Genomic DNA, 26808 nt, shown 5'->3' on the forward strand with positions numbered 1-26808 from the left:
TGCTTCCTGTCACATGGCATTTTGAGCTATTCCCTTTTAATGAAATGTGTAGGGACTCCTCTTTGGGAAGAATCATCCATATTCATACAACATTTTCTGACATCATTGCAATAAAATGTGAGGGCTTCGTTTGGGCAGGCTTGGCTCATTCTCATAACACAATTTGAAATGCTTGGTTTGATTGCTGCCGTGTTTGCAGCAGTGAAAATCAGGAGAAATCCTTTGGAATCGGTGAAGTTACAGAGCTGCATCTGAACCAAAGTCAGACTGAGGCGTGTTTTAAGTAGTTACAAACTTTAATGTAGATCAGTAGAGAACTCACAGCGTGCTTTCTGGGTATCCCTGCTCTAGTGGGAGCACCCTGGTCTAGTGGAAAGTTCATAGAATCATTTAGGTTGGAAAAAACTTCAAGATCATCGAGTCCAACCTTTGACCAATCACCACTTTGTCAACTAGACCAGAGCACTGAGTGTCACATCCAGCCTTTTCTTCAACATTTCCGGGGATGGTGACTCCACCACCTCCCTGGGCAACCCATTCCAATGCTTGACCACCCTTTCAGTGAAGAAATGCTTCCTAAGCATTCAATGTCATGATCCCTTCTACACTAAGACATTTGAAATAAAATAAATATACCTGTGAATTTTTAATTTTGAGATACAGTTTTCATAAAAATATATTCCTTTTTTTTCCACTGTTGGACTTTCCAAAGGTCAAATTTGGATCAGAAAGTTCTGCAGAGAGAGAACTCTGTGATCATTTCTGAAAAAGCAACTTTTCTGGCCAAAGCTGGAATCTGTTGCACATGGGAATGGGCCTTTAGTCCTTGCTGGGGTGATCATGGTAAAGATGAAGCACAGAAAGAATGGCTGAAAATAGGCCAAAGGTAGTGTTTGATGTAGTATAATGGGCTGCAGCTGTCTGGGACACAGCCCCTCCTGGAGAATGTTCATCTGAGATGCCTCTGAGGGAGAGGGGAACGGAGAGGTGGGTGGCAGGGGGGGATACAAGAGGTGCATGGGAGAGGTGGATACAAGAGGTGGGTGGGAGAGGTAAATGGGAGAGGTGGATGCCTGCCAGCACTCTGTGCTGAGGGAAATAACTTCCTGGAGGTTTTGGAAGAGTTGCAGTGAATCCCTTAATTCAGCTCTGCTTTGTCGCTTTTATTTCCCGACGCTCCGTCCTATCTGAGGTGTAATAAAAAACATGCTCATAGGATAAGCTCCTTAATTTTCCTTGTGATAAGTGACACCTCTTTCCCTGGGACTTGCACTCAGAGTGCAAGTGCAATCAACACGCTCCTGGTGTTGATTCCTATGTGCTGGGAGGGGGAGGAGACAGTGTTTGGAAAGGGAGGGAGAGGAGGAAGGTTTGGCATTCAAGCCAGGCTTGTTTCCTTTGTTACCAGGAGCATTGAATTAATACACTAAGCCTGAGAGTCATTAAGATAAAGAACTAGCAGCTTTAATGAATATCTCCAGCTAGGCTGGAGCCTGCATGGAACTAATAAACCCAACATGCTTTGTGCAAAACCTGGGATGGACTCACTGGGAGATATCTTTCCTTGAGTTATTCCAGGATTGTGGTCAGGAAAGCAGAGTTAGCTCTTTCCAAATCTCATGTCTTATAGCTGTGGCCTCCAGATTCCTTTCCTAATGGAAAAGTGTGTGGATCTCTGTGTGTGTGTGTGTGTGTGTGTGTGTGTGTGTGTGTGCAAAGAGTGAGGAGCAGGTGCCATCTGTGAGGATTCTGCTACCTTCCCTCACTGTTTTGGTAAGAGGTCTGGACTTGGGGTAAAATACTGAGATTCATGATGTAAAGCAAGGGTGGAAAACAAAAGTATGTTGTGACATGAAAATTCTATTAACAGAGGCTTTAAATTATATGAATATGGAAAAAACCAATTTCCTACCAAAATGAGTGGGAACAGCTGAGGGAGATAGTGCTGACTCAGGGAAAAAGTGGGACCAGTTTTTCCAGCTCTGTGATATCTGACTGTCAGAGGCAGGGCAGAACCATCGACACTTGAGTTACTAATATGTGCTTATTCCTGCTGGCCCTTTATCCATGATGGACTTGCCTGTGTGTCCATCCCCCACTGGGAGCACAGTGGAGGGCCTCAGTTTGTCATTGCTGCAGGCCTGAGCCATAATAACTTCCCTTTAAATCCTGGGAATAAGGGTTCTAACAATTGCAGTTGTGGTGCCTTTTCTCTTTTCCTCTTCTCTCCTCTCCTCCTCTCCCCTCCTCTCCCTCCCCTTCTCCCTTCCTCCTTCCCCTTTTCCCTTTCCTTCTCCTCCTCCTCCCTTTCCCCATCCATGCTGTGTCCAGGGCATAGCTCAACACCCAACATCAAACTTGATGTCAAATCTGCCACAGGTGGACAGATCTTTAGTCTAAGGTAATTCCTGACAAATATGTTGACAAAGATCCATTCTGCATGTGGAGGAAAGGGGCTTTCTGGGAGTTTCCTGAGGAGAATGGAGTGTGCAGGCTGGCGAGCCCGTGGTGTCCAGAGCCCATGTTTGCATGATGCCTGCAGGAGCTGTGCAGCTCAGCTATTCCCTGTCTGGTTGCCCTTGTGCTCCAAAACACACACGCGCTGCTCATGCTGTGGTGGATCTCCAGGCTGCACTGGGATTGTCTGATGGGGCACTGAGGGCAATATTAGAATGTGCAGTGCAGCACTGGGGGGGTTCCCTCTGCTCTGCTCACGTGAGAAATTAAACCAAGATTTGTCGTTCCTGCCAATGTTTTAATAATTATCTTCTACTTAACACAACTGTCCAATTCCCTCCTTTTCAGTGAAAAAGAAAAGAAATTGGCATAAGCATGATACTGGCCAGACAACAGAGGTGAAGCCTGTGCAGAACGGGAGCCAGGTCTTTATAAAAGAGCTCCGAAGTCGGACGTTTCCCAGGTGGGTTGTTCAGCTGCAATGGGCTGGGGGGGCAATGCCTGTACAACCACTGTCCTGGGAGGCTGGTGGTAGGCCTGGCTGAAAGCATCGTGGAATGATGATGTCTAAACAAGTGCTGTTTGATTGCAGATGTCCCAGGCTCTTCCCTTTTTTTGTATTTGTGCAGCTGTATTCAGATCTCCTCTTGCTTGAGCCCAGGTCCTGTGGCTTTCCATAGGTGCTTGGATTTGTGAAGGCAAAAAGCATGGAGTCACAGAAAGGCTTGGGTGGGAAGGGACCTTAAATCCCATCTCATTCCACCACCTGCCATGGACAGGGACACCTTCCAAGCCCTGTCCAACCTGGCCTTGGACACTTCCAGGGATGGGGCAGCCACAGCTTCTCTGGGCAGCCTGTGCCAGGGCCTCCCCACCCTCACAGGGAAGGATTTCTTCCTGACATCTAATCTAACCCTGCCCTCTTTTAGTTTACAGCTGTTCCCCCTTGTCCTATCACTATCTGCCCCTGTAAAAAGTCACCCTCCCTCTCTTTTATAAACCCCCTTTAGCCACTGGAAGGGTCTCTAAGATTTCCCCACAGCCTTCTCTTCTCCAGGCTGAACCAGAGCATGTTTGACCCCTAGAACATCCACTTGCACAAGAGACTAACCCACTTACTGCATTGAATTATCCAGTTCTCAAAAATCCTAATGACTTTGCTGAAGTCTGTCTCCATCTTGGAAAGAACAAGGACATGCTCAGTTTCTGGGTGACAAAGGCTCTCTCACTGGGGTAATGAATAGTGCTAATTGTTGGGTGACATGTCCCACACGTTATTAGGCTGCTCCACAGCCATTTGCAAGAGTGATCATTTTCTTCTGGCTCTTTAATGTAGACCATAGCCAAATAAATCCTTAATTATTAATAACTAATTATTTTAGAAGAATCCTTGGAGACTGGCAAAGTGTACTTGATAAACACAAAACTGCTTCCTTTTTATGGAGAATTTAATTTCACATTTAATTTGAGATACTGGTCTTGGGCTGGTTAAGGAAAAAACTGAAAATAATTCTGAAGTGTTTTGCAGCTCTTACAGATGTGTCTCACTGAGCTCAGGATCCAGTATTTTTACTTGCTTGGCTTGGCTATTGTTATTGGGGCCTGCAAGATCTTTGTCTTAGCTGTTTGTCTTTCTTTTTTTTTTTTTTTTTGATTTGACAGGTTGCAAAGCTCATTTAGTAAAAGATTTAAGGCCCAGGCAGACTGATTTCAGTAACCTCGGGTGGCCTCTGAGACTGCACTCACACACACAATATCTCTGAGTCTCTCCCAAGTTGTAAAAAAAAATAAAATACCATAACCCCCCAAATTTTCTCCTTGTTTCTCCCATTAATGTGGGTGTAAGAAAATCCTGCTGCCAAATTAAAGTTTCTGAGACAGAAGGGTCTGTAGTCTGAAGAAGTGGCTGCAAGATGAGGCCTCTGACACCCACACTTGTGCCATCAGTGACACAAAGTCTTTTGGAGAAATTGTCTCCTCTGAAGAAAACGAGTGAGATGTGCAGGTGCAGGAGCAGGTGCAGGTGCCCAGACCAAAGCCCAGCACTCGTCAGTCAGGGTGAAAGGAGAAAGGGGGTCTCAGACCAGAAATGTTCCTGACTCCCAGCACATGGCGGTGAATGACGAGCCCCGGTGAGTCCCCCGGAGGGGCTTGGGTCAAAAGGAACAGTGAAGAACCAAAAAGGCAAAAAATATAATTATTGCCATTCTGCTCTGGAATGTTTAATACCAAAACAGCATTAGAGTAGCAATAGTAGTAGGGGTAAACAGTTCAATTGATGCTTCAGTGTAGGTACCAGCCTCTCATTTTGCCCTGATCGTTGCTGCCTGCTCTGGGACCAATCTCTCTTTAAAATGATGTGTAGGTTCTGTGGCACATACAGAAGCCATGTGCCTCTGCTCTGGAGCCAGGCTGGGATTGCTGGGGATGCTCAGCCTGGAGAAAAGAAGGCTCCAGGGAGACCTTAGAGCCCCTTCCAGGGCATAAAGGGGCTCCAAGAGAGCTGGAGAGGGATTTTCAACAAAGGCCTGGAGAGACAGGACAAGAGGGAACAGCTTCCCACTGCCAGAGGGCAGGGTTAGATGGGATGTTGGGAAGAAATTCTTCTCTGTGAGGGTAGTGAGGCCCTGGCACAGGTTGCCCAGAGAAGCTGTGGCTGCCCCATCCCTGGAAGTGTCCAAGGCCAGGTTGGACTGGGTTTGGAGCAAGCTGGGCTAGTGGAAGGTGTCCCTGCCCATGGCAGGGGGGATTGAATAAGGTGGGCTTTAAGGTCCCTTCCAACCCAAACCATTCTGGAATTCTGTGAGCAGGCACAGGGTGAGGGGTTCCCCTACCCTGCATGGTGAGATCAGAGGAGGGTGTGGGGTCTCTGTGGCAGGTTGGGTGTCACGGGGTGGGGAAGGTGGTGAGCTCAAGCGTGGCAGCAGCCACCACAGCACATCCAGGCTCGTCCTCTTTCCTGCCCACTTTGGTGCTGTATGGAGATGTGAACTGGAGTGCAGGACTGCTGCAGGAGAGCACTCAGATGTTGGCCTTACTGCCTGGGCAGGAAGGGCTTTCTGGGGAGAACCTTCAAAGTCTGACTGCTTCCAGCTGACACACAGCACATGGTGACAGGACACTTTTGGGACTGTTGGTCCAAAATGTACAGTCACTTTTCACGCCTGAAAAGATCAAGAAACCAGACTTGAATTTCCCCTCAGTGCCAATGGAGCTGCCCTTTCCTCATTCCCCTTGGAGCCCTCCCAGCCACTTCAAAATGATCTGCAGAATATTTCCCAAGCAATTTATTCAACTTCTTTAAAATGATTTGCAAAGTATTTCCAGCCCAATTTATTTGATATTAGGTAATGTTTTTAGTCTTACCTTCTTTAGAGTGGAACATTTAACACTAATTCCTTTAACATTGATCACCAGTAGCTCAACAGATCCTACAGCTGAAGAAAATAGCTTTTTGCCACAAGCTGTTATTTTAGGAGTTCCCAGTAGCTGGAGCATGAGGCTCAAGACATTGATTCCGGATGATTCTGTTGTGCTCTTTGTGCTTTGCAACATATGACTTTTTGGCTTTTGGCTTATGGGCCTAATTTGTATGTAATTCCTTACCCATATTGCCTTCCTTTCAGTAGTGGCATGCAGATCACCCCAATCTGAGCGTGGAAGCCCCTCACCATTGCCTCTGTTTGGTTTTCCAGCGCTGAAGATATTGTGGTGAAGGTCCCAGGCAGCCAGCTAACACCAGAGTATTTGGAAGAGAATGGCTTTGCAGAGCCCATCCTGGTGCCCAAGAAGGACGGGCTGGGCCTGGCTGTGCCCGCTCCCACCTTCTACGTCAGCGACGTCGAAAACTACGTCGGTGGGTACCTGGGAGAGCAGGTGGCACTGGGCTGCTTGGAACCCAGCTGCTGCTTTTAAAAAAATAACCCATGAATTGTATAAAAAATTGTAAAATATGTTGTAAAATATTGTCTATGCCCTGGCTGTGCTGGCTGCAGTGCTTGTTATGTAGTGGGAGCCTGTAGTTAGCAATGAACTCGCTGTTGTTTAGTGTACCAGCTTGGCACTGGGGCTGAGCCAGGCTGCACTGCTCTCCATAGCTCTGCACTAAAAGTAACAGCCACAGCAGGATCAAGAAATGGTTTCTGGAGGCCAGGACTTCATTGATTACTGCCAGCTTGCTTTGTGTTGAAAGAACAGCTACACTGCAGCTCCCTCTGCCCAGGCAGCCCATGTTTTAGCAGTGATGCCAGTGAGAGCTGTTTTCAGTGCTGCTGGTCATTTGGATTCTCTTGGCATTCTCCCATCTCTGCCCTGAGCAGGGTGTTGTGCTGCATCTTCTCACAAGCCATCACCTCATCCCACCTGGGAAAACAGACCTCGGCCAGAAGCCATGGAAGGGCTCCAAAGTCACTTGTCTCCACATCCTTCTTCCTTTAGCACGTGTGTCTTGTCTCTTGTCCTCTCGTGCTCTGTCCTTCATCCATGTCTCTCTCCTTCCAGTCTTCTGGCAAGGCAGTGTCTCTTTGGAGCCATGACTGCAGCTCCAGTGGATCCCTCTGTGTTTCATGGTCCCTCCATCTTCTTCCACAGCCTGCTAACCACCCCCTCCTGCACTCCCTTACCCCAACACTGACCATTCCCCAGACTGGAGGGTGCCATGACCAGCCACTGCTGCTCCTGACCGTAACTGTTGGATCTGCAGTGAGAAAACAGTGAATAAAGGAGAATCACAGAATCACAGTATCAATTCAGTTTGGAAAAGACCTCCAAGATCATCGAGTCCAACTGTTCCCCCTGCACTGCCAAGGCCAGCATTAACCCACATCCCCAAGTGCCACATCCTCAGGGCTCTTAAATCCCTCCAGGAATGAGGAGTCCATCACTGCCCTGGGCAGCCAGTGCCAGTGCCTGGAATACAAGACCCCTGATGTTATTGTTACCTCTATTCCCTTGCTTCTACAGGAAACAGATGTTCTGTGCCCACCTGCTACGCTCAGCAGATGTTCTCATGTGCCTGAGGTGCTCCTGGGGCACCTGCTGGAGCTCTCTCAGCCTCCAGCTGAAATCATCCCCCCCACCAGCAGGACTGTTAGTCCAAAGCTGGAGGGAACAACATGGGTTGTTTAATCTGAGCTGGCACCACATTTGAGTGAGGGGCACAAATCTGTGCTGGTCCAACCTCTTTGGGGTCTGCTCACTGAAGTGGGATTTCCCAAGCAGGGATTTATCTTACTGGTTTGTACTTAGTTACCTTGGACCTGGAATGTCTTTTAGAAACAACCTGAAGGAGCAGAGGACAAACCACCACCAATGAGACTGCCAAAGACATTGTTATACTCTGGCATTTCATGAAAAATAAATTGATTTTTTCCCTTCCTAATGTCTTTAAAAAACTCCGAATGTCTTTATAAAGCTCTGCCTTTCTCTGTGTGTTCTCTTTTTGCCCAGTGTAAAATCCACTGACTAACTGATGCTGTTAGTATTAACATCAGAGATTTGTGTCTCACAAGGTCTGTCAGAGGAAATGTGTAAGGACTAGTAGATCATCCCTGTACTCTGATGTGGAGGGGATGGGTTTTTGATGTGTAATTTTGGGTAAAATAACAAAAGGTCAATTTTTTTTAGTGGTATGCCTGAAATACCATGGTAAGAAAAGGGAACTCCTCCTTGATTTATAGGTTTTGTAAGGAAAAATTTAAAATAGAGCATAAAAGAATTTGGAATTCTGGAAAGTCAGTTGGTGAAGATATTGCACTTGTACAGTATTGTGATAGTAATACTTGTAGTAGTATAGGGTTACACCCTGTCTGCAATCACAGGACCTTTATAACATGGTGGGGAGGGCTTGCTCCAAGGATACAAAGGTATTTGCATTTAAATTTCACTCAGCAAATAAAATCCATAATGAAATTAATATATCCAAAATCATGTTAATCCTTTAAAGATAGAAGCTACAGAAATAATTTTGTCAGGGACATGACTACAAAAGTTTTATGCATATTTCATGTCTTTTATGCGTGTATGTCTATGTGGGTGCATACATAAACAACAGGGAGGGTACAAGGGCTGAAAAGATCAGAAAATCAGGAGATTGGGATGGTTTTGGACATATTAACTCACCCCCCAGCATAGAAAATGGGACAAGGTGGGCTGCCCATCAACCTCTCTCTTTCATTGGATTCATGTGCAGGCCCGGAGCGGAGTGTTGATGTCACTGATGTCACCAAGCAGAAGGACTGCAAGATGAAGCTCAAGGAATTTGTGGATTACTATTACAGCACAAACAGGAAAAGAGTCCTTAATGTCATCAACCTGGAGTTCTCTGACACCAGGTAAGGGTTCAACCTGCCTGTAATTACTAGAGATTTATTTATAATTTATGTTCAATTTATATGTATATTTATATAAAATACATGTCTGTTTATACATAACATGTTTCTATATAATAATATGGTTGTATATATTATTTTTGTCTTTATAATTATATTACAATTACTTATAAGTAATTGTATTACTTATATGGAATTATGTATCAGTTCTGATTTAAAATTCCTGAATCCCATGCTATGTCTGGGATACGTGGCAAGGTTCAGCGGGGCAAGTTTGATCAGTGTCCCCAGTGCTTCCCTTGTTAGGGATTGCTCTTTAACCTTGGGATAGAAGCTTCTGGTTGCTCCAGCTCTCCCCTGCATCATCCATACACAGCCAGTGGAGGCACAGCACGGAATGAAGGTGCTCTTTGCTCTGTGAGGAGAAGGGTACCAGTGATGGCAGCTCAGCCCTGTGTCACCAGCATTCATGTGTCATCAGCAGCCATGTGTCACAACAGGACATTTGGGCACCTTCCAGCTTTATTTCAGCTCCAGTAGTACAGGCACAGTTCATCCAGTGCAGCTGTTTGCTCAGACATAACTTGATGCTCCAGGAGGGAATTCTCTGCCTTGTCCAAGTGGGGGATGATGATGTCCTCTGTTCCAAGTATGATCTTAGGTACTTGGGTGCAATGTGATAAACACCATTAAGACCAAAGCAAGAAGGACAGGGTGACCACAGAGGTGTGATAATGCTCTCTGTGGGAGAACACAGACACAAGGGGCCTTAATTTTTAATATTCTGTGCTGTTTTTCTGGTGAGATGGGAACCCTGATGGATGTAAGGCAACACCTTCTCCAGCTTAAGGTGATCTTGATCTCCTTGGCACGTTCTTTTTTGAAGTGTGCTGTACAGCAGTGAGCATCCCACTAGGTGTGAGTGCATCATGCATTGCTTACTAAAATCTTCCATGCAGAGTAGCAGAGAGGGGGTAAGTAGATGAAGTGTGGCTTTAGGTGTAGTGTTACATGTCACTGGGTGTCCTTTTAAGGATAGTAACTTTGAAATTTTGTTGTATCTTTGTAATGCTACAGCATGGGTTATAGTTCTGGTTTCAGTGCTTTGGCCAGATAACCTGTGATCTGCCTGACAGCAGCTCAGAGTCAGGGTGGTGCTGACTGCCCGAGGGCAGGTTGAGGGTCATGGTGCAGATCACCTAGATTAGATATTGGGAAGAAATTCCTCCCTCTGAGGGTGGGGAGGCCCTGGCACAGGTTGCCCAGAGAAGCTGTGGCTGCCCCGTCCCTGGAAGTGTCTAATTTCAGGTTGGACGAGGCTTGGTGCAACCTGGTATAGTGGAAGGTGTCCCGACCATGGACTAAATGGGAATGAGATGATCTTTAAGGTTCCTTCCAACCCAAACCCTTCCATGATTCTGTGATTCTGTGATCATTAGCTGGTGTCAGTGCCTGAGAGTTGAGGTCCCTGCTCCGGGCTCTCCGTCGCTGTGCTCAGCACCTTCATCCCAGGAGTGGGCAGGTGCATCTGTAAAGTACTGGATGTCAAACAGCTGCGAGTTTTACAGGTCCTGTAGTCCTTTTGGGGTAGCTGATGCTTCCAGAAGGGAAGCACCAGAGAAGGAGAAGATCCCTTTACATACAAACACACTACACAGATGATGATGAATGCCAACAGAAAAATGAAGAATGGTTGTTTTGGGGAGCAATCTGTTTCAGTGAGAAGACTTGAAAAAGAAGGCTGGTGGATAATGACAAGCTCATTTTTCCAGCTATTCCCCTGAGCCGTGTAGCTGGGATTTAGTGGTGCACACCCATTGCTGCAGAGAGCAGCTCTACTCATTACAGGCTTCAGAGATCACCAGGATCTTCAGCAGAGATTTTTTTCAGCTTTCTGCCATTATCCTCAAATAACAGGATGTCTTTTGTCCTGAAGGACTGCTGGAGCTGTCGCTCATACACTGCTAATTTAGACATTAATAGCAAATATTTTATTTCTTAGCATAGACAGTGACAGTTTAATTGAATGCACTGCTCCATCTACCCTGCCATGGAAATGGAGCTGTTGTCATCAGGGTTTGACACTGAGCACAAATGACATGTGGGAGCATTTAGTTTGGGTTTGAAGTGGAAATATCCTTACTGACATGATCCAGCAGTGAATCTCCCCCTCCCACAACTATTAGCCCAAATTTTGGACTATATAAATCTAAAATTTAGCACATTCTGGGATGAAACACCTAATACCTGGTTATCATGCCACTGCATTGTCTTAGCTATGATTATAGTGTATGATATTTGTCACATAGTATATGAATTATATAAATAAATAAATAGAGTATGAACATATGTTCAATGTAAATGAAGATAATTTGTATAAATTTTAGATACATATGCGAGTATATGCTTAGTGTAAATAAATAGATTTATTTGTAGAAATTATAGAAATTATAGAAATATATATGTTATCTTTTAAATATATTCACGTTATCAACCCAAATTAGGCATTTTCCTCCTTCTGAGCTTTTAATGTAATTTAGTCAATCTAAATAAGATCACTGATTTTCAGCATTAGAACAAGACTTATTTATCCATAAGCATTAATGTTGTTGTTATTTGGATTATTAATATTAAGCTTAACTTTCAAGTTTTTAAGGTTTACCAGATGATTTATGTCAAAGTGCACACGTTTCACTTTCTCTTCAGAAGGGGGCTGGGAAGGTGACTGTGATAGCAGATCTGGTGATACCTGAGCCTGCATAGCAAGAGGCAGGGGCTGGAGAAATGCAAACAGCATATATTTGATCAGAGACGATGCTGCTGAAAGAAGGCAAAGGATTATTGTTAAGTCATGATACTTAAAAAAACCTTAAATCTCTGTCTGTAAACAGTTTTCCCAAATTTTCTGAATGAAGAGCAGTTCCACTGCCACAAGAGGAGCTGCTTCAGTTTGCCATGCAAGTATTGTCACACTCGCCTCTCGTCGTACCGGGGTCCTTGAGCTCTGTTTTAAAAAGCTGCCTGTCTGTTCTCCGTTCTCTCTGTAAGGATGTCCAGTTTTGTAGAGCCTCCTGACATTGTAAAGAAGCTGTCCTGGGTGGAAAACTATTGGCCTGATGATGCTCTGCTGGCTAAACCCAAAGTGACCAAGTACTGCCTGATCTGTGTGAAGGACAGTTACACCGACTTCCACATAGACTCTGGTGGAGCCTCTGCCTGGTACCACGTGCTCAAGGTGAGGGCTCCTGGGTGTCAGGTGGATCTTGTAAAAAACTAAGTTTTACACACAAAGAACCAGCATGAAATTCTCTTGAAATTCAGCTCTCAGGTTTATTTCTCCATGGCTCTGTCGTATCTGAGCCTTATCTGCTGTAAGTGGGTTCGCTCCCAGCAGTACTGGATCTCCTGAGTGAGGAAGCACTTGGAGCATGGAAATCCAAATCCTCTGTGTATTTTCACTCTATTAGAATTTTAATATTTGTTTAGTGCCTTCTGCACATACATCACCCAAGGCCTTAAAGGTACCACGTCCTGCTTTTGCACGGTGATGGAACCTGGTGCTGTAAACATCACTCCCACAAATCTGAGCAGATGTGGTCAGCTGGTGCTTTAATTATTTCAGCCCCTCTGTACAAAGCTCACTAGTTAATTTTATTTAAACAGGGCTAAAATAGACAATGTTATCTGTACATCTAGATAAATATTGGAGTGTGTGTGTGTCTGTGCCACTGCAGTGTTGTTTGGTTTGGCTACTCATTGCTAATTTTATATTTTCTAATTCAGGGAGAAAAGATATTTTATCTCATCAAACCAGCCCCTGCAAATATTTCTCTGTATGAACGCTGGCAGTCAGCAGCAAACCACAGTGAGATGTTTTTTGCAGACCAAGTGGATAAATGTTACAAATGCACCGTTAAACAAGGCCAGACACTCTTCATCCCATCAGGTGAGCAGGCTGGGGCAGGTGGGCTTCCCTCCTCTGTTCAGAGGAGCACATCCAAAATGCCAGAGGGGTGGGATTTGACAGCTTTCTCTGACAAAGTCTAAAGTCTAATTCTCAATAGAAGTTTGATTTCATGTGCTTACAAGCATAACAGTCAAAAAAGAAAAAATCAGACCTTTTCCTGCTTTCTATTAAAATTTTAGCAGCCTTTTTTACATACCACTAGTAGGCAGAGTGTTCCACCCGTGGTCTAGCTGGGTTGCAGTAACTCCTGAATTCTCCTTCTGTATCCACCATGACATTGGTGCTTTCTGACACCTAACACAGAATTTATGTTTAATGAATTTCTATTCTGACCATGACACAAAATCCTTGTCACAGACATTAATCCCCTGAGACACTCAGGAAATGCAGGTACCTGCATGAGTGTGAGCGTGCCCTTATGGCTGCACACTAGGCCAAAGACCTCGGTGTTACAGATTTTTATGGGTTATTTAATAGACTCAGGCTTTCTTTGGGTATTAGGGATAGTGGATTTCGTTTTTCTTGGTTCCTGGGAGGATCTCTATAAGGACAGGGAGTTGATCACAAAACAGTGCAGGGTTTGAAGTGAACACAGTTGTGCTCCAGCCCTTCTCCCTCACCTTCTTCTAACTATTGAACAACAATTTCCTCATTTGCATTGCTGTTTCCAGCCCTCCCTGTTACCTGCTGAAACTGTAATCTCTTTGGGACAGGGATCTTCTCTCCCTCTACGTGCATGTAAATGATGCAGAGCCCTCCTCGAGCCACAGTCTGAGAGCAGGCAGTGGCAGTAACTGGTGCCAGTGCTCAGGAGGCAGCAGACAGTAGTGACATTTTTCTGTGTGTGAGTATATTCTTGCACAGAATGTTTACACACTTGAATTTTACCTCGAGTGTAAGAAGTGGAAAGTAGGTGTTTCTCTCATCACCATCTGTGGAGCAGATGGTGGAACAAACACAGAGCAATTTATAGAGATTCCCTAACTCGAGTAGATTTTTGTATGAAAATACATGTTTGGAAAACACCTGGTTCTGACACTGTGATAAAAGTACGTGTCACAGGTTTTCATGGAGATGGGAAAGCAGCTGCCATTATGCAGCAAAATAAACAAGGGGCCACTTGTTCAAGGAGTGTGTGGTTCTGGGGTGGACTGGAGAGCTGTACTGGTACCTAGGGAGGAAGCTGCTCAGTAAAGTATAAACATCATGTTGTGATTAAAGTCTGTACTACTGCTGTTCCAGTTTTTATCCTGAGGACTCTTGTCTTTCTCTTTTAGGTTGGATTTATGCAACTCTAACACCTGTAGACTGCCTGGCCTTTGCAGGACATTTTCTACACAGTCTAAGCGTTGAAATGCAGATGAGGTAATCTGGCATTAAAATCTGAAGTTGTGTAGAGGCTCAGTAATAATAAATCATTGGCAGTAAGGCTGGTGTAGCTCTGTTGGGCAGTTTTGGGTGGTGTACCCCCCTCTGTGCCCTCTGACCATGTTCTCTCACGCTGAGTTGTTCTCAGCTGCCCTTACGCCTGTTGCACAATGCACAGGAGGATATGTGAGGTGCCTGGGTTGGTGTGGCCATGTCCTGAAGGAAGAACTGCTACAAACTGCCAGGAGTTTTACCCTGGCACCTACCATTCAGTGCTGGATAAGCCCCCACCCATTCAGCTGGACTCTTTGCTCGGTGCAAGACAGTACAAGTAGTTCTTTATTGATTCTGGGCAAATAATGCAATAAAACTATCATACATCTGTATCACCTTGTTTTTTTTAGTGGTGCTGTTGTTATATTCTGCTTTTGGCCTGATGCCAGACTACATGGCAGCAGCACAAAGAGGCTGCAAAGTGACCCTGGGGCTTTTGTGACACACTCATGCCCTGTGATGCTCTAAGTTCCTGTGGCTTTCTCTTGCAGGGCATATGAAGTAGAAAGACGGTTGAAAATTGTCAGTCTGACCCAGTTTCCAAACTTTGAAACAGCGTGTTGGTACATGGGGAGGCATCTACTAGAGAAATTCAAAGGTAAAACTGCATTTCCTTGCCTGCCTCGATGGCTCAGCTTTGGGGTCTGAGAACAGTTACCCCTCATATATGGTGATGTCCACATAAAGGATGAACAGGTGGCCAAAACTGGTCTTGTTAATGTTTGAAAACTACTTTGAACATACCAGCAGAACGTGCTGCTCTGGTCCAGCTCACCCCTGAACATCCTGCCATGGGCTCTGGGAAAGACCTGAGCTGTTCCTCTTACTTGTGCCTATGAGAAGGTTTATTCTGCTTTATAAAATAATGCTGTTATTTTATTTTGAGTTACCTGTGAGTCTGGATTCATTCCCTGTTTTAACTGAATGAGCTATGGGCTCTGTGAGCCCTCCTTTCTCCCTTCATCCTGCTGATCCTGGTTGAAGGTATGGGCAGGTCTCATGGACACAGGGCCACAGGAGCATCAGGCATGTGGCCAGCAGGAGCATTGGGAATTAAAGCCAAGTTTCCTGTGAAGTTCCAGCTCTTTCAAATTTGATTCCTGCAGAGTTGATCCAAACATCCATGTGTAAATGTTCTTTACAGATTCGGGCTTGCTTTGCTCTTTGCCTCTATTTCTCTTACTATAGGATGTGTCCAGAGATATCCATCAGATCCTTCTATAAAGAGGAAAATTTGTCTAATTAATCCACAGGCTGCTTTTCAGAATTCAGTTAGAATCAAAGAGCCACTGATGGTGCCTTTTTATTCCCACAGCCTGGATGAGTGGCCCTAGAAGTTAGGGATGAGTATGGGACCGAGAAAGGAGCCAAAGGATTGCTGGTGTAGACAGAGCTGACAGGAGCACAGTGTAGGAAGGCTGAGCTGGATCTGTGACACAGTAAATATACTCCTTATTACCATCAAGTTACAATAGGGATTGAATTGTGGGGACCAACTCTCCAAGAGTTAACTTTAACTTTTCCAGTTAAACTTTTCCAAATTAAAGACTTCCTGTAAACTGTCAGTTGTTGAATGACATTGGGTTTTTCCTCTGCTTAGGTTTGCATAAAGCTGGACAGCAACCTCCTGCTCATCTACTCCAAGGAGCAAAGATTCTCAACGGTGCTTTCAGGTCATGGACTAAAAAACAGGTAGGAGAAGCAGCCTGGGTTAATATTGGGTGTTTGTTAGTTGCTGGGGCAGAGAGGAAATGCTAGAACAAGTAACATCTCCAGAGCAAAACATCCAATTCTGAGATGCCAAAGAGAAGGAACTGGGAGAACGGGAAGGCAGGTGCTAGCTGGGATGTCATGATGCCACACGAGGAGTGGGCAGGAAAAGTGGTACCACCAGAGTTCTAAAAAAGTTGCCAAAGGGACAGTGAATGAATGTTCTCCTTGATTCCAAGCATCTCCCTGTGCCACAGCAGCTCAACAGAGGGTTTGTGCAGTGAGGGCTGGAACAACACCTGCTCTTCTGTGGGCACAAGGTGCCCAGTTCCTGCAAACCCAACACCTTGATCCAGCCAGGGAATACACACTGCTTGGAGACAAGGCTTAAGGGGATTTGAAGCCTCAATTTCCTGCTACAGCTATTTCAGAAGTGTTATTCTTGTTTGCATGGCTCCTAAATTTTGGGGGACTCAGCTGCAGGATTTAGCCTGTTCCATCACTAAACATGGACAGGGGAATTGGCCAAAGTTGGACTTTGACTGTGGTAACACACATGAGAGTGCAGAGGATGTCAGTGCTCCCAGAGCCCCCAGAACCCTCTGCTGACACAGAACCTGCCTGTACTCACTGAGGACACCAGCCTGAGACAGTGTGTCTTGGTGAATGTAGAAAAGGAATTTCTCTCAGAATCTCATGTAAGAGGGTGAGCAAAATGATGCTGCAGCTGTGAAAAAGCAGTAATATCTGAAAAAAGATGATTGACTTTGTTGTTCTCTCAGGACAACTTGTTACAATAACATCTAGAAGGGGAAAAAAGTATATTTTTTCCTTATTTGAATGTCTAATGCAGTCAAGATTGATTTCAGCACATAGGAAAAATTTGGTCGAGTCACTTCAAGAGGGTTTTTTTTCTATTTTTGAAAAAAACACGCACAGAAACAGCAGTCTGGCTTTGTTGTGTTTTAGGCTTTAGCAGAGCATGAAGATGAACTACCAGAAAACTTCAAACCAGCACAACTCATCAAGGACCTTGCCAAAGAAATAAGATTAAGTGAGGTTTGTGCTGTTTTCATAATATTAACTATATATGTCTAGGCTGAAAAATGGATGTATTTAAATAAATGTTTCCCACTCTCTCCATTAAAAGAACTCTGCTCAGGACTCTTGTCTGTGGCTGCCTTGCCATGTTCTGGGCTCTTCTTTGCTTTTCCTCAGCTTTATGCTGTGTCTGCCTGTCCTGCACCCTTTCTCCTCCACCTGGTCCTGGCTGGACTGGCCACACTCCCCTCTCCAGCCTTATTTTTCTGTTTCACTTTAGCTTCTTCTCCCCTCAAAACAGGATAGAACTCAAAGAACACTGTTGCCATCTTCATGACCACGCTCTCCATGTAACATCTGCTTTTTCTTGTGCTTAACACTCTTGTCCATGACATTGGCTGAGCTTGGAACTATGATCCTGTGCCTTGTCCCAGTGGGAAGCCTTGCTCTTGGGGCAGAGTAGCTATAGCAAATGAGATTATAATTATTACACTGCCCAAAAAAACCCAACAACCCCAAAAAAACCCCAATAAAGGAGGTTGCATGGGAGGATCATCCACTGAGTGTGGTACCATATCCCCCAAGGTGACAGTAGCTGGTTCAGTTCCTTTGAGAAGACATTGTGTTACATTCCACCCCCTTTCTAAACGACATCCAAAGACCTCAAAACTGAAATCTGTCATGTCCTTTGATCCTCTTTGATGTAGTATTTAAGTTTGCTGATTGTCAGAACGGCAAGTTAAGCAGAAAATAATTTCTTTTTAATTAGTCAGTGTTAATTTTAATTGGGCAGCTATTTTACTGCTAATTTTCCCCAGGGGGCATGAAATGTGATTCTGCTACATTTATCGTATCAGAATTAAGTGGAAAGCGTTTGTGCTCAAGCTGATCAGCATTTTAAGCAGAAGAGTGTTCCTTTCATCCATCTGTTTGTGTGGACAGTCCATTTAACCGTCCCACCTGAGGGACCTACATGCCCTACCCAGCCTCTAGAGTTTCTCCAGGCCAGACTTGTGCTTGAGGGACGTGGGAGTGGGAATTGGTGAGCAGAGCCTTATTGTGGCCTTTGGTGGGATCTTCATTCCCCGGCCAGACTGGCCTGTGATGCAGATCACCCTCCAGCAAATCTTTGGGGATCTTTGGGGTTTGTTTCCCCATGGAAGGGAGGGTGTAGGTGAATATCAACCATGATATTCACAGGTGGGTGTGAACACCTTCTGTTTTGTGCCAAACTGCAGAACGCTTCGAAAGCCAGCAAAGCAGACATGAGTGCCAACACCACCACCGAGGAGACCTGTCCTGTGGAGAAGGAGGAGGCACCTTCACCTGTCCAAGTGACGCCTCCGCCCCCTCCCGCAGAAAAGCCCCCTAAAAAAAAGACTCCCAAAACTGTGAAAACCCCCAAACAACTCAAGCCATCCAAACCCCCCAAACCTCCCAAGCCCCCCAAGCCCCCGAAGCCTCCCAAAACACCGAAAGTGAAGGGAGAAGGCAAAAAGAAAGGAAAGAAGGCAAAGGAGAGTCCCCCACCAGCCATCCCCAACCTCGACTTGCTGGAGGCACACACCAAGGAGGCTCTGACCAAGATCGAGACGCCAAAGAAGGGGAAGGTGGGTCATGTTGTAACCTCTCCCCCTTCTCCTGCCATCATAGGGATAAAATCACTCCTTAGGTCTCGTGTAAAAGGTAATCTGTGTGACACAGTGTGAAACCCTGGCTCTGCTGATGAGAAGGAAAGATTTGTAACTGCTGGTTCATTGCCCTTCTTTTACCCAACTCTTGGATTTAATTTGACTGTTTGCTTGGTTATTCTTTGATATGGAGCCTCCCAGAAACCCATTTATATCAAAAGGTATCAATGATGACAGAACTTGTTTCTAAAGCATCAAATTTACTTGAGATTTCACTCTAGAAGGAGTGACTGGAGACAGAACAATAGTTTTCTTCCACTTTTGCAGGACAAGTTTCTTTGTGATGTCCTTGAATTCTGAAACCTTTTAATTCAGCATGAATTTTGCTGTTGGCTTCAGGAGGGGCCATTGAGACACTGACAGAGGAATGTCAGAATTGCTGTTTATAAAGAAATACCCCTAAATCTTTCCTAAAGCACTTCTGAACTTTTAGCAGTTTGTGTGCAGTTTGTGGTGCCTGTCATGGAGCAGCAGGCAGGGAGATGAGTGTGTTGGTGTATTGAGGAGAAGAGCAGCTGGTCTTCTGCAAGTTCTGAAGCAGCAATATTTGACTGAACTTCAGTTTTGGGTTCCAAAAGAATAAATAGGAGTTTTCAAAAATATATTGTGTTATATTCCAGATAAAGCCTGTGTTTCTCACATGCAGCACTGCATCCTCATTAAAAGGACTTTTTCCTGACTTTTATTCCCCAGGCTGCAAAGAATGTTTTAAGTGTTCCCAATAAGGAATCTGCAAGCAAGCAGAATGAGGTGGAGAAATTTGAAGTCCGAGAGCAAAATAAAAGCAAAACAGAAGCCAAATGGAAATATAAGGTAACACCTCCTGTTAAATTCTGCTGCTGGTTCTGCCACATAATGACAAGCTGAGGGTGGAGAATCGTTCATGGCTCTGCCTAAGCAGAGAGAACAAGACACCAATTTTGAGTTTTCAAAGAAAAAAATTAAGCAGAAAAGAATCAGTCACTGATTAAGGAAGGGGATGTGTGTGGATGAATTCTTGGATAGCATGTGCTGAATTATCCATCTTATCCATGGTGACACCAAACTGTTAACAGTGAGATGTTCAGTACTGATCCCTTTTGTGATCCTTCCTGGAACACAGTCCTACTGCTTTAAGTCTGGAGTAGTTGCAGAGAAATCAATAACTAATCAATAATTAACTAATAATTTATACTCAGTAACTAATTTTAATGGCATGAAATTAAAGTTAATGAAATCTGAATTATGCCACATGGACTTAAAAGCTTACCTTCCTGGAGGGCTAATGGAGGGTCAGTGAAATTCACTCCTAGAACAGCACATTTTGTCTGCAGGGGCAATTAAATAAGGTGAGCTCAGGGTCTCTCACTGAAACAGATGTTTGTTGTGAAATTCTAATGACAAAAGTGCAAACAAATTCCCCTGTTACAAAATCCTCTGTTACTCACCACATTTGGGGGACCTTATTTGGACATAGGGATGGAATCCTTCCCTGTGAGGGTGGGGAGGCCCTGGCACAGGGTGCCCAGAGGAGCTGTGGCTGCCCCAGCCCTGGAAGTGTCCAAGGCCAGGCTGGACGGGGCTTGGAGCAACCTGGGCTAGTGGAAGGTGTCCATGCCCATGGCAGGGGGTGGAATGAGATGGGCTTTAAAGTCCCTTCCAACCCAAACCAGTCTGTGATTCTATGATTTTGCAATCCTCTTTTACTCTGTCTGTAGATGAATAGACTCTCTGAAGATACCTGTGAATCTACAACATAAATGACATGATATTTAACTGGTTTAATTGTTTTGTTTTGCATCGTTTGCCTTTCAGAACAGTAAACCTGATTCACTTCTAAAAATGGAAGAGGAACACAAATCAGAAAAGACACCTTTATCAGGAAATAAGGACAACAAATTTACATTCTCTTTCTCTAATAAGAAGTTGCTTGGGTAAGTAAAAATATGACAACGCACATCAACTAAAAAAACAGATTGAAAAGTCATTATTTATATTTTTTTACAAGAAGATGAAAATCTGCCTTTCTGGTCAATTTAGAAAATACACTATCACAAAAAGTTCTTCTAGTGCTTTAGTCAACATCCTGTTTTGAGATATAAATTGTAGGTTCAGAAACGTGTTTGTAAAATTATTCTAATTGCTTTGGCACCCCTGAAAGTATCAAGTTGACTGAGATTTCTGCATAGAGATACTCATTGTCTTCCTCTCTGTCAAGTCACAAGCTGTTTTCTACTCAGTGTTGTTACTGATTTGTAATTTTTCTTTTCATTTCAGTTCAAAGGGAGTCAAAACCCAGCTGAATACTAGTGTGTTTGGGTCACTGCAGAATTTTAAGGAAGACAAAGCCAAACCTGTACGGGATGAATATGAATATGTGTCAGATGATGGTGAACTAAAAATTGATGAGTTTCCAATCAGAAGGAAGAAAAACACTTCAAAAAGAGAACTGCCCTGTAAGAATATTTCCTGGTTTGTCTTTATCTGCTCAACAAAGTCTTAGGTGGTGATTGTCCACAACAATCAGCATGTGATTTATAGTAAAGAAAGCCATATTTTACCTGTCAGTCAAATGTAAGGGCATAGGAGGGCTGGTTTTTGGAGGGAAAAGAACCATGACTCTGTGTTTCTTTTTATTCATTCAGTTTTATCAGATAAAAAAGACACCCTGCAGCACACTCCTGTTAAGAAGCCAAAGGTGGAGTCGGTACCATACAAGGTATGATGATATTGTTCCTTCACAAAGTCCCACTTGAACGAGAGGATCTTTAAGGTCCCTTCCAGCCCAAACCCTTCTGTGATTCTGTACCTGTGATGCAGCAATTAAAGTGTTTGTTTGCTGTGATCAGTACAAGTTCATATTATAATATCTGAATAAGTCAGAAAAAGAAAATAGTTTGTTAAGACAGAACCAGAGTTGACCAAAATGTTTGGTTTTAAGTACTAAGAAATTCTCTGCACCCTGGTTTGTCTCTGGGATGTTCAGGAGGAATTGCAGACCTCCTTGGCTGAGTCAGGAGCTGATGTCTGGAGGCTGGTGGTATCTCCCTGTGCGGGAGCTGAAGGAGGGAGTCCCTGGAGAGAACAGGCTGGCACTCCAAGCAATAAGGGCTGGCACCTCAGCAGCCTGAAAACAGGGCAGGGAGGGGAAAAGAGTCATTTTATTAGACTGTAGGCTACAGTGCACAGAAATCCCAGCCCCAGGGAGATGGTCAGGTGTAGGAAGCTCCCTTCCATGACCCCACGTGGCCCCTGTTCCTATGGATCTGTGCCATTCTGCTGTCTGATTTCCCAGTCTCCTGCAGTGGGATGGCAGATGTGGGTCTGTCCCCATGTCTGGATTGTCAGTGTTGGCAGTCTTGCCAGGTGCAGATCTGTGCCCTGCTGCACATCTGGGCTGGCAGAGCCATGGCCACACAGTCCCTTCCTTTCCTGGAGGGGTCATGGTCTGAAGAACTGGAGCAGGGGCTGGGAAATTAAAGCAGCACCTGGAAACACCACTGTTAGAGTGGTCTGATCCCATGAGCAGGATCAGATCTCAGAGCTTTGGGAGAGGAAAGAAAAACCCACCATGCCTACAGACTGCAAGGAAATGGATTTTTACCATGCACCTGGTTTTGTTCTTTTTATCTTTAATGAAAGCAAATTCCAAAGGCTAGTCCTGTGTCCTTGGAGGAGCAGCAGGCTGCAGGAATCACTGTGCTGTTCTTGTTGAGTAACTCAGTGAGTTTCCACCTTTTTTGAGCCTTTCCCTTGTTTTTGCAGAGCGAGGACTCGTCAGATGAAGATTTGCTTCACATTGACACCGAGGCAAAGCCGGGACGTAATTCCAAAGTAAAGAAAGAGAGTGGAAGTTCAGCAGGAATTCTTGATCTTTTGCAGGCAAGCAAGGAAGTTGGGGGTTTAGAGTATAACACCAACAGGTACGCACCAAGGGAGGCTTTTCCCTCTTACCTGGGAACAAAACTGCTCTTTTGTGGCTGTGTGTGAGAGAGAATGAATTGTGCAGCTTGGCAACTGCTTTTTCTCCAGTAAGCAAATTCTTCCTTTGTCCTATGATCTGGAGGTGGGAAAGATTTTTGGGGTATAATTTAAACAAATGGAGGATTTGACATCACTTTCAGCAATAATACTGTAATAGATAAAAATCATTCAAAAGGAGGAGAGAGCTCAGTGACTGCAGCTTGAGGGCATGAATTATGGTTTTTAATGTAGTGAGATTGTGATAAAGTAATCTAAATGACCAACATTCCTTCCATAAGGCATTGTAAGGTGCCCTGAATATCAAATGTTTGCAAGAAGGAAATAGGAATCTACCCTCTCTCCTATCCCTGGTCATCATTCTTCTCCCCACCAAAAAATATGGCTTGGGGAAAAAAGTAAACTCTTTCATGGGTACTTCTATTTCTGAAATGGAAATATTTGCCTGGGCTTAGCTGTGTCTTATGTGGGATCTACTTATGTAGGTGAATGTGGGAACTGAAGCTGGATGTTTTGGGATGTGGTCAATAAGGTACAGCACTAGATCATCCAGTAATCCAGACAGTGAGTGGTGAAAAGAAATGGAAAACAGGTCTAGGCTAGGCTCAAATCCTGCATTCAGGACTGTCTGGAGCAAGGGGTGTGTCTGGGTCCATCTCAAACCAGATGTGTGGGGTCATTGCCTCCACCCTTCCCAGCCCAGCTCTGATCTCAAACCATCAGCAGACAGCTGGTAACAGAACATAGTGTTGTTTGGAGAGAAGTTAGTGGGACTGTTCACATATTGAAGTATCTTGCTTAACTCAAACCCTAGGAACAAATCCATGAGGAAGGGGTTTTGGGAACATCAGCTGAGTTGTGGCTTCCATGCACAGAACTGCAGGAGCTGCTGCGCCGGTGCCCGGTGCTCCCTCGTCCTCTGCTCACAAGGACATCCTTGCTGCTGCAGCCTGGAGGGAATGGTTTGTCCTCCATCTGTAGAAAAGCAGAGGTTTTCAGCCAAGCACTTCCCACTGCTCCCCAGGAGCCACAGCCTTGGTACTTTTGGAAGCTGTGGGCTGCTGGCAGAAGTTTCTAGATTCTAAATTTGTGCAAAGCAAGGAATAAACCTCCGAAGGGTGAGAGTAACAAGTCTGATGTGGGAAATTATGTGACACATGTGGAAGGCTATTTGTGATTGGCTTTTTAATAAGCCAGTTCCATCTTCACCTTGAAAACCACCTTCCCCAGGCAGGTGGGATGTGTTGGGTTTCCTTGCTGACCGCTGGAACCAACAGCATAATTTTCCTCCCTCCTTTCTCTTGGTCTACCTTGGTTATACAAAGCCACAGAAGCTGTGTAAGAGGTAGAAGTAGCTTTAGGATTGACCTGAGAGTTGAGAACAAACTGGACAGAGAGCCTGGTGCTGTCCTTTGCCCTTGCTGGGTGTTGGGGGCCTGTGACCCAGGAAAGGTGCAGCCTGCAAATTGAAAAGGATCTGTCAAAGTGGAATGAGGAGATCCCTCCAGAGAGGAAGATATTATCTAAGCCTGGGAAAGTTAAAAGTCATAACTGAGAATTCCAAAAGCTATGCCTCGTGGTCAAAGGGGAACATGTGGAATAAGTTACCAAGGGAAAATTACAATAGAAGAAAATATTATCAGGGATTTAAAAAAAAAATCATTTTTTTGATGTTGAGAGAGAGAATGGAATTTGTTAAGGTTGCAACGTGGTGACAAAGCTGCAGAGAAATCTAGAGAAGGGAACATTGCTGAACTAAAACCATCTTCTCAAGTTACTAGAAAATTGTGTCCTCAGATGGTTGCAAGAGGTTAAAAACTATGATATGGCCTGGCTTCATGCAGGGTGCATTGGCTGTACAGAACCAGGCAGCTCTGTCGAGACACTCTGGCCTTTGGGCATCACCATTTAGGGTTCATTACTGGTTGCAAAGCAGGGACAGGGATCCCCATCCCTGTGCTGAGCAGAAATGGGCCACAGAGTCTCCTCTGATTTCTCTTTCCATCTCTAATGGGGGTGAAAAAGGCTTGATTTTAAAATCAAGTCACACAGTCACTTCATCCCCTCAGAAGTCTTGTCTTGACAAGGCTGCTATTTCTAGGGACAAGATCTCATCTCTCTCTAGTCCTGGTTTTCCTGTGTTGCTTCCCTTTCCATAGCAAGGAGAGGTTGACCAAACATCTGTCATGGAGGGCATGGGGAGAGGTGTCCATGTGTCTGCAGCTCCCAGGAAATCAAGTAGTTTTTGTTGTCTTAATTCAACTGGATCAGTGGTTCTGGATTTTCCCCATCTCTTCAGATTTGACCCCAACTCTGCTCCCACACTTCAAAAGAAATGATCACATTAACACTTGTCTGTTTGACTGTTCCTGTGAATTCCTTTTCCATTCTGTGTTGTGGTCCATAATGGGATGAGTGTTTACATCGAATTTACAGTTACATTTTGGCAGGTCATTAGACATGTTGACAAGCAACTAGATGTGTCTAACTCTGTCAATAAAGTTGCCAGGAAAATAGAACTCCCACAGTGGAAGTCTGGTACAAAAAAAAGAAAATTTATGAACTATTATAAGAATTTGAAGAAATCTTCCTTGACCATGTGCACACTACCAACCATTTATTGCCTGCTGATGAAATGGTCCTCCAATATTCTCTGCCTTGCTTGGGGTGTGTTTTGCTGCTGGCAAGGGGTTAAACTCCCAGAATAGAGAAGGACTCAGGCCTTTGCTTGCCCCCCCACTCCTGGATGATGTACCCAGGGTATTTGTAGACTTTGTGGTTTCTGAAATCAAAGTCTCCCAAGCACAGTCATGTCACTGGACTCGGCTGAGTTCCTGCACTGTGTGGGGCAGTTCAGTGGGAATGTGTCATATCAGTGCTGGCTCTGGGATAAACACAGGGCTTTGGCAGTGTGTGCTGCATCTTGATTGAAAAAAGCCCCTGATAAATGTAATTACTGTGTTTCATTTCATATTTAGGCTCGGCTTTTTAAATGACCATAATGTGCTTTTTAAAAATAAAATGGAAGAAACATGATATGCAAACGTACTGAGTCGCAGCATGATGCCAGTGTGGTCATGTCTGACTCTCAGGAGCAATTCCCATCTTTCTCTACTTGTAAGGCAGATGAAGGGTAGGGATATGTATGTATTTATGGATATACATATATATATGTATATTCTGGATACACCACGTAGTGGTCGTGCAGGTGGGTCACTGTGGAGTCTCCTCTCACACATCAAGCAGTCTGTGCATGGAACCCTGTCAGACCAGTGCTGGAGCTGCTGTATCCCAGCACTAACTTGGGAAGCAGCTCAGGGCTTTTCGTGATAATGGCCTTATCTGAATTGTGGGAAATTTTGTTCTGTAAACTACTGGGCTGTCATTTGCAGCTGCCCACCTCAAATGCCCTGATGGCATTGCCTCGACTGCTTTAGAGAGCTGCAGCTCAACTCCATGTGTCAGTGGGGAGAGGGACTGACAGAGCTCCTGCAGAAAGGCTGCTGTGAGTGTGGGAGTGGGCTGAAAGAACTGAAATGGAATATGGCAAAAGCTTGGAGGGCTGGTCGTCACCTGATCTTGAAATGAGCAGAATTACTTGTTGTGTCCAGGTCTGATTCAAAAATGGAAGGAAACACTGGGGTTGTGCTTGGCATTATTGGAGTTCCATAGTTTTAAACAACCGTGACTTCTCCAGAGCCACCCCTCAGTCAGTAATATTCTGCTGGAATATTGTAAATTCAGTTTCTATATATGAGGATATAGGTGGAAGGCTTAGTAATTACTGATGAAAGGAAGGGGATGATCTGCCTAGAGAGGCTGAGCCCTCAGAGAGAGGTGACAGTGGTTGTGAAGAGCGAGGCACCAGGTCCCTGCCTGATCCCCTGCATGATCCAGGGTGTTGGGATCGTTCCTGTGCCCAACCTCACTGAGGAGGTAAAGCCTGAGTGCTGACTTGGTGTATTCCTGTCCCCATCACTCACTATGTCACCTGCTGTCAGGGACAGGATGCTCTTGTCAAACCTGGCTCAGTACCATGGACACCCCTGAGCCTCCTTTTCTCCAGGCTGAGCTCCCTCAGCTGTTCCTCATGAGACTTGTGCTCCAGACCCTTCTCTAGCTCTATTCCCTTCTCTGGACACACTCCAGCTCCTCAAGGTCTTTCTTGTCATGAAGGGCCCAAAACTGACCCCAGGTTTTGAGCTGTGGCCTCAGCGCTGCCCAGCACAGG

At 44.8% G+C, this 26808-nt stretch overlaps 1 protein-coding gene across 3 annotated transcripts in view; it reads left to right on the top strand.

Moving 5' to 3' along the window:
• PHF2 (PHD finger protein 2) overlaps window positions 1–26808 on the top strand; it is an 82721-nt gene that overhangs the window by 44929 nt on the left and 10984 nt on the right. For all 3 annotated transcript variants that reach the window (XM_051793233.1, XM_051793232.1, XM_051793234.1), the window contains exons 3-17: window positions 2806–2920; window positions 6153–6313; window positions 8648–8789; window positions 11835–12021; window positions 12570–12732; window positions 14031–14118; window positions 14667–14773; window positions 15776–15867; window positions 16855–16944; window positions 18165–18536; window positions 19311–19430; window positions 20412–20530; window positions 20874–21052; window positions 21242–21315; window positions 22362–22519. In XM_051793233.1, the coding sequence (XP_051649193.1) occupies window positions 2806–2920; window positions 6153–6313; window positions 8648–8789; window positions 11835–12021; window positions 12570–12732; window positions 14031–14118; window positions 14667–14773; window positions 15776–15867; window positions 16855–16944; window positions 18165–18536; window positions 19311–19430; window positions 20412–20530; window positions 20874–21052; window positions 21242–21315; window positions 22362–22519 (2167 nt within the window). The remainder of the gene's footprint in view (window positions 1–2805; window positions 2921–6152; window positions 6314–8647; window positions 8790–11834; window positions 12022–12569; window positions 12733–14030; window positions 14119–14666; window positions 14774–15775; window positions 15868–16854; window positions 16945–18164; window positions 18537–19310; window positions 19431–20411; window positions 20531–20873; window positions 21053–21241; window positions 21316–22361; window positions 22520–26808) is intronic.

The sequence above is a fragment of the Manacus candei genome, unplaced genomic scaffold (genome assembly GCF_025592945.1).
Source record: "Manacus candei isolate 608988 ecotype Guabito, Panama unplaced genomic scaffold, ASM2559294v1 h1tg000036l, whole genome shotgun sequence".
In the NCBI taxonomy this organism is placed as follows: domain Eukaryota; kingdom Metazoa; phylum Chordata; class Aves; order Passeriformes; family Pipridae; genus Manacus; species Manacus candei.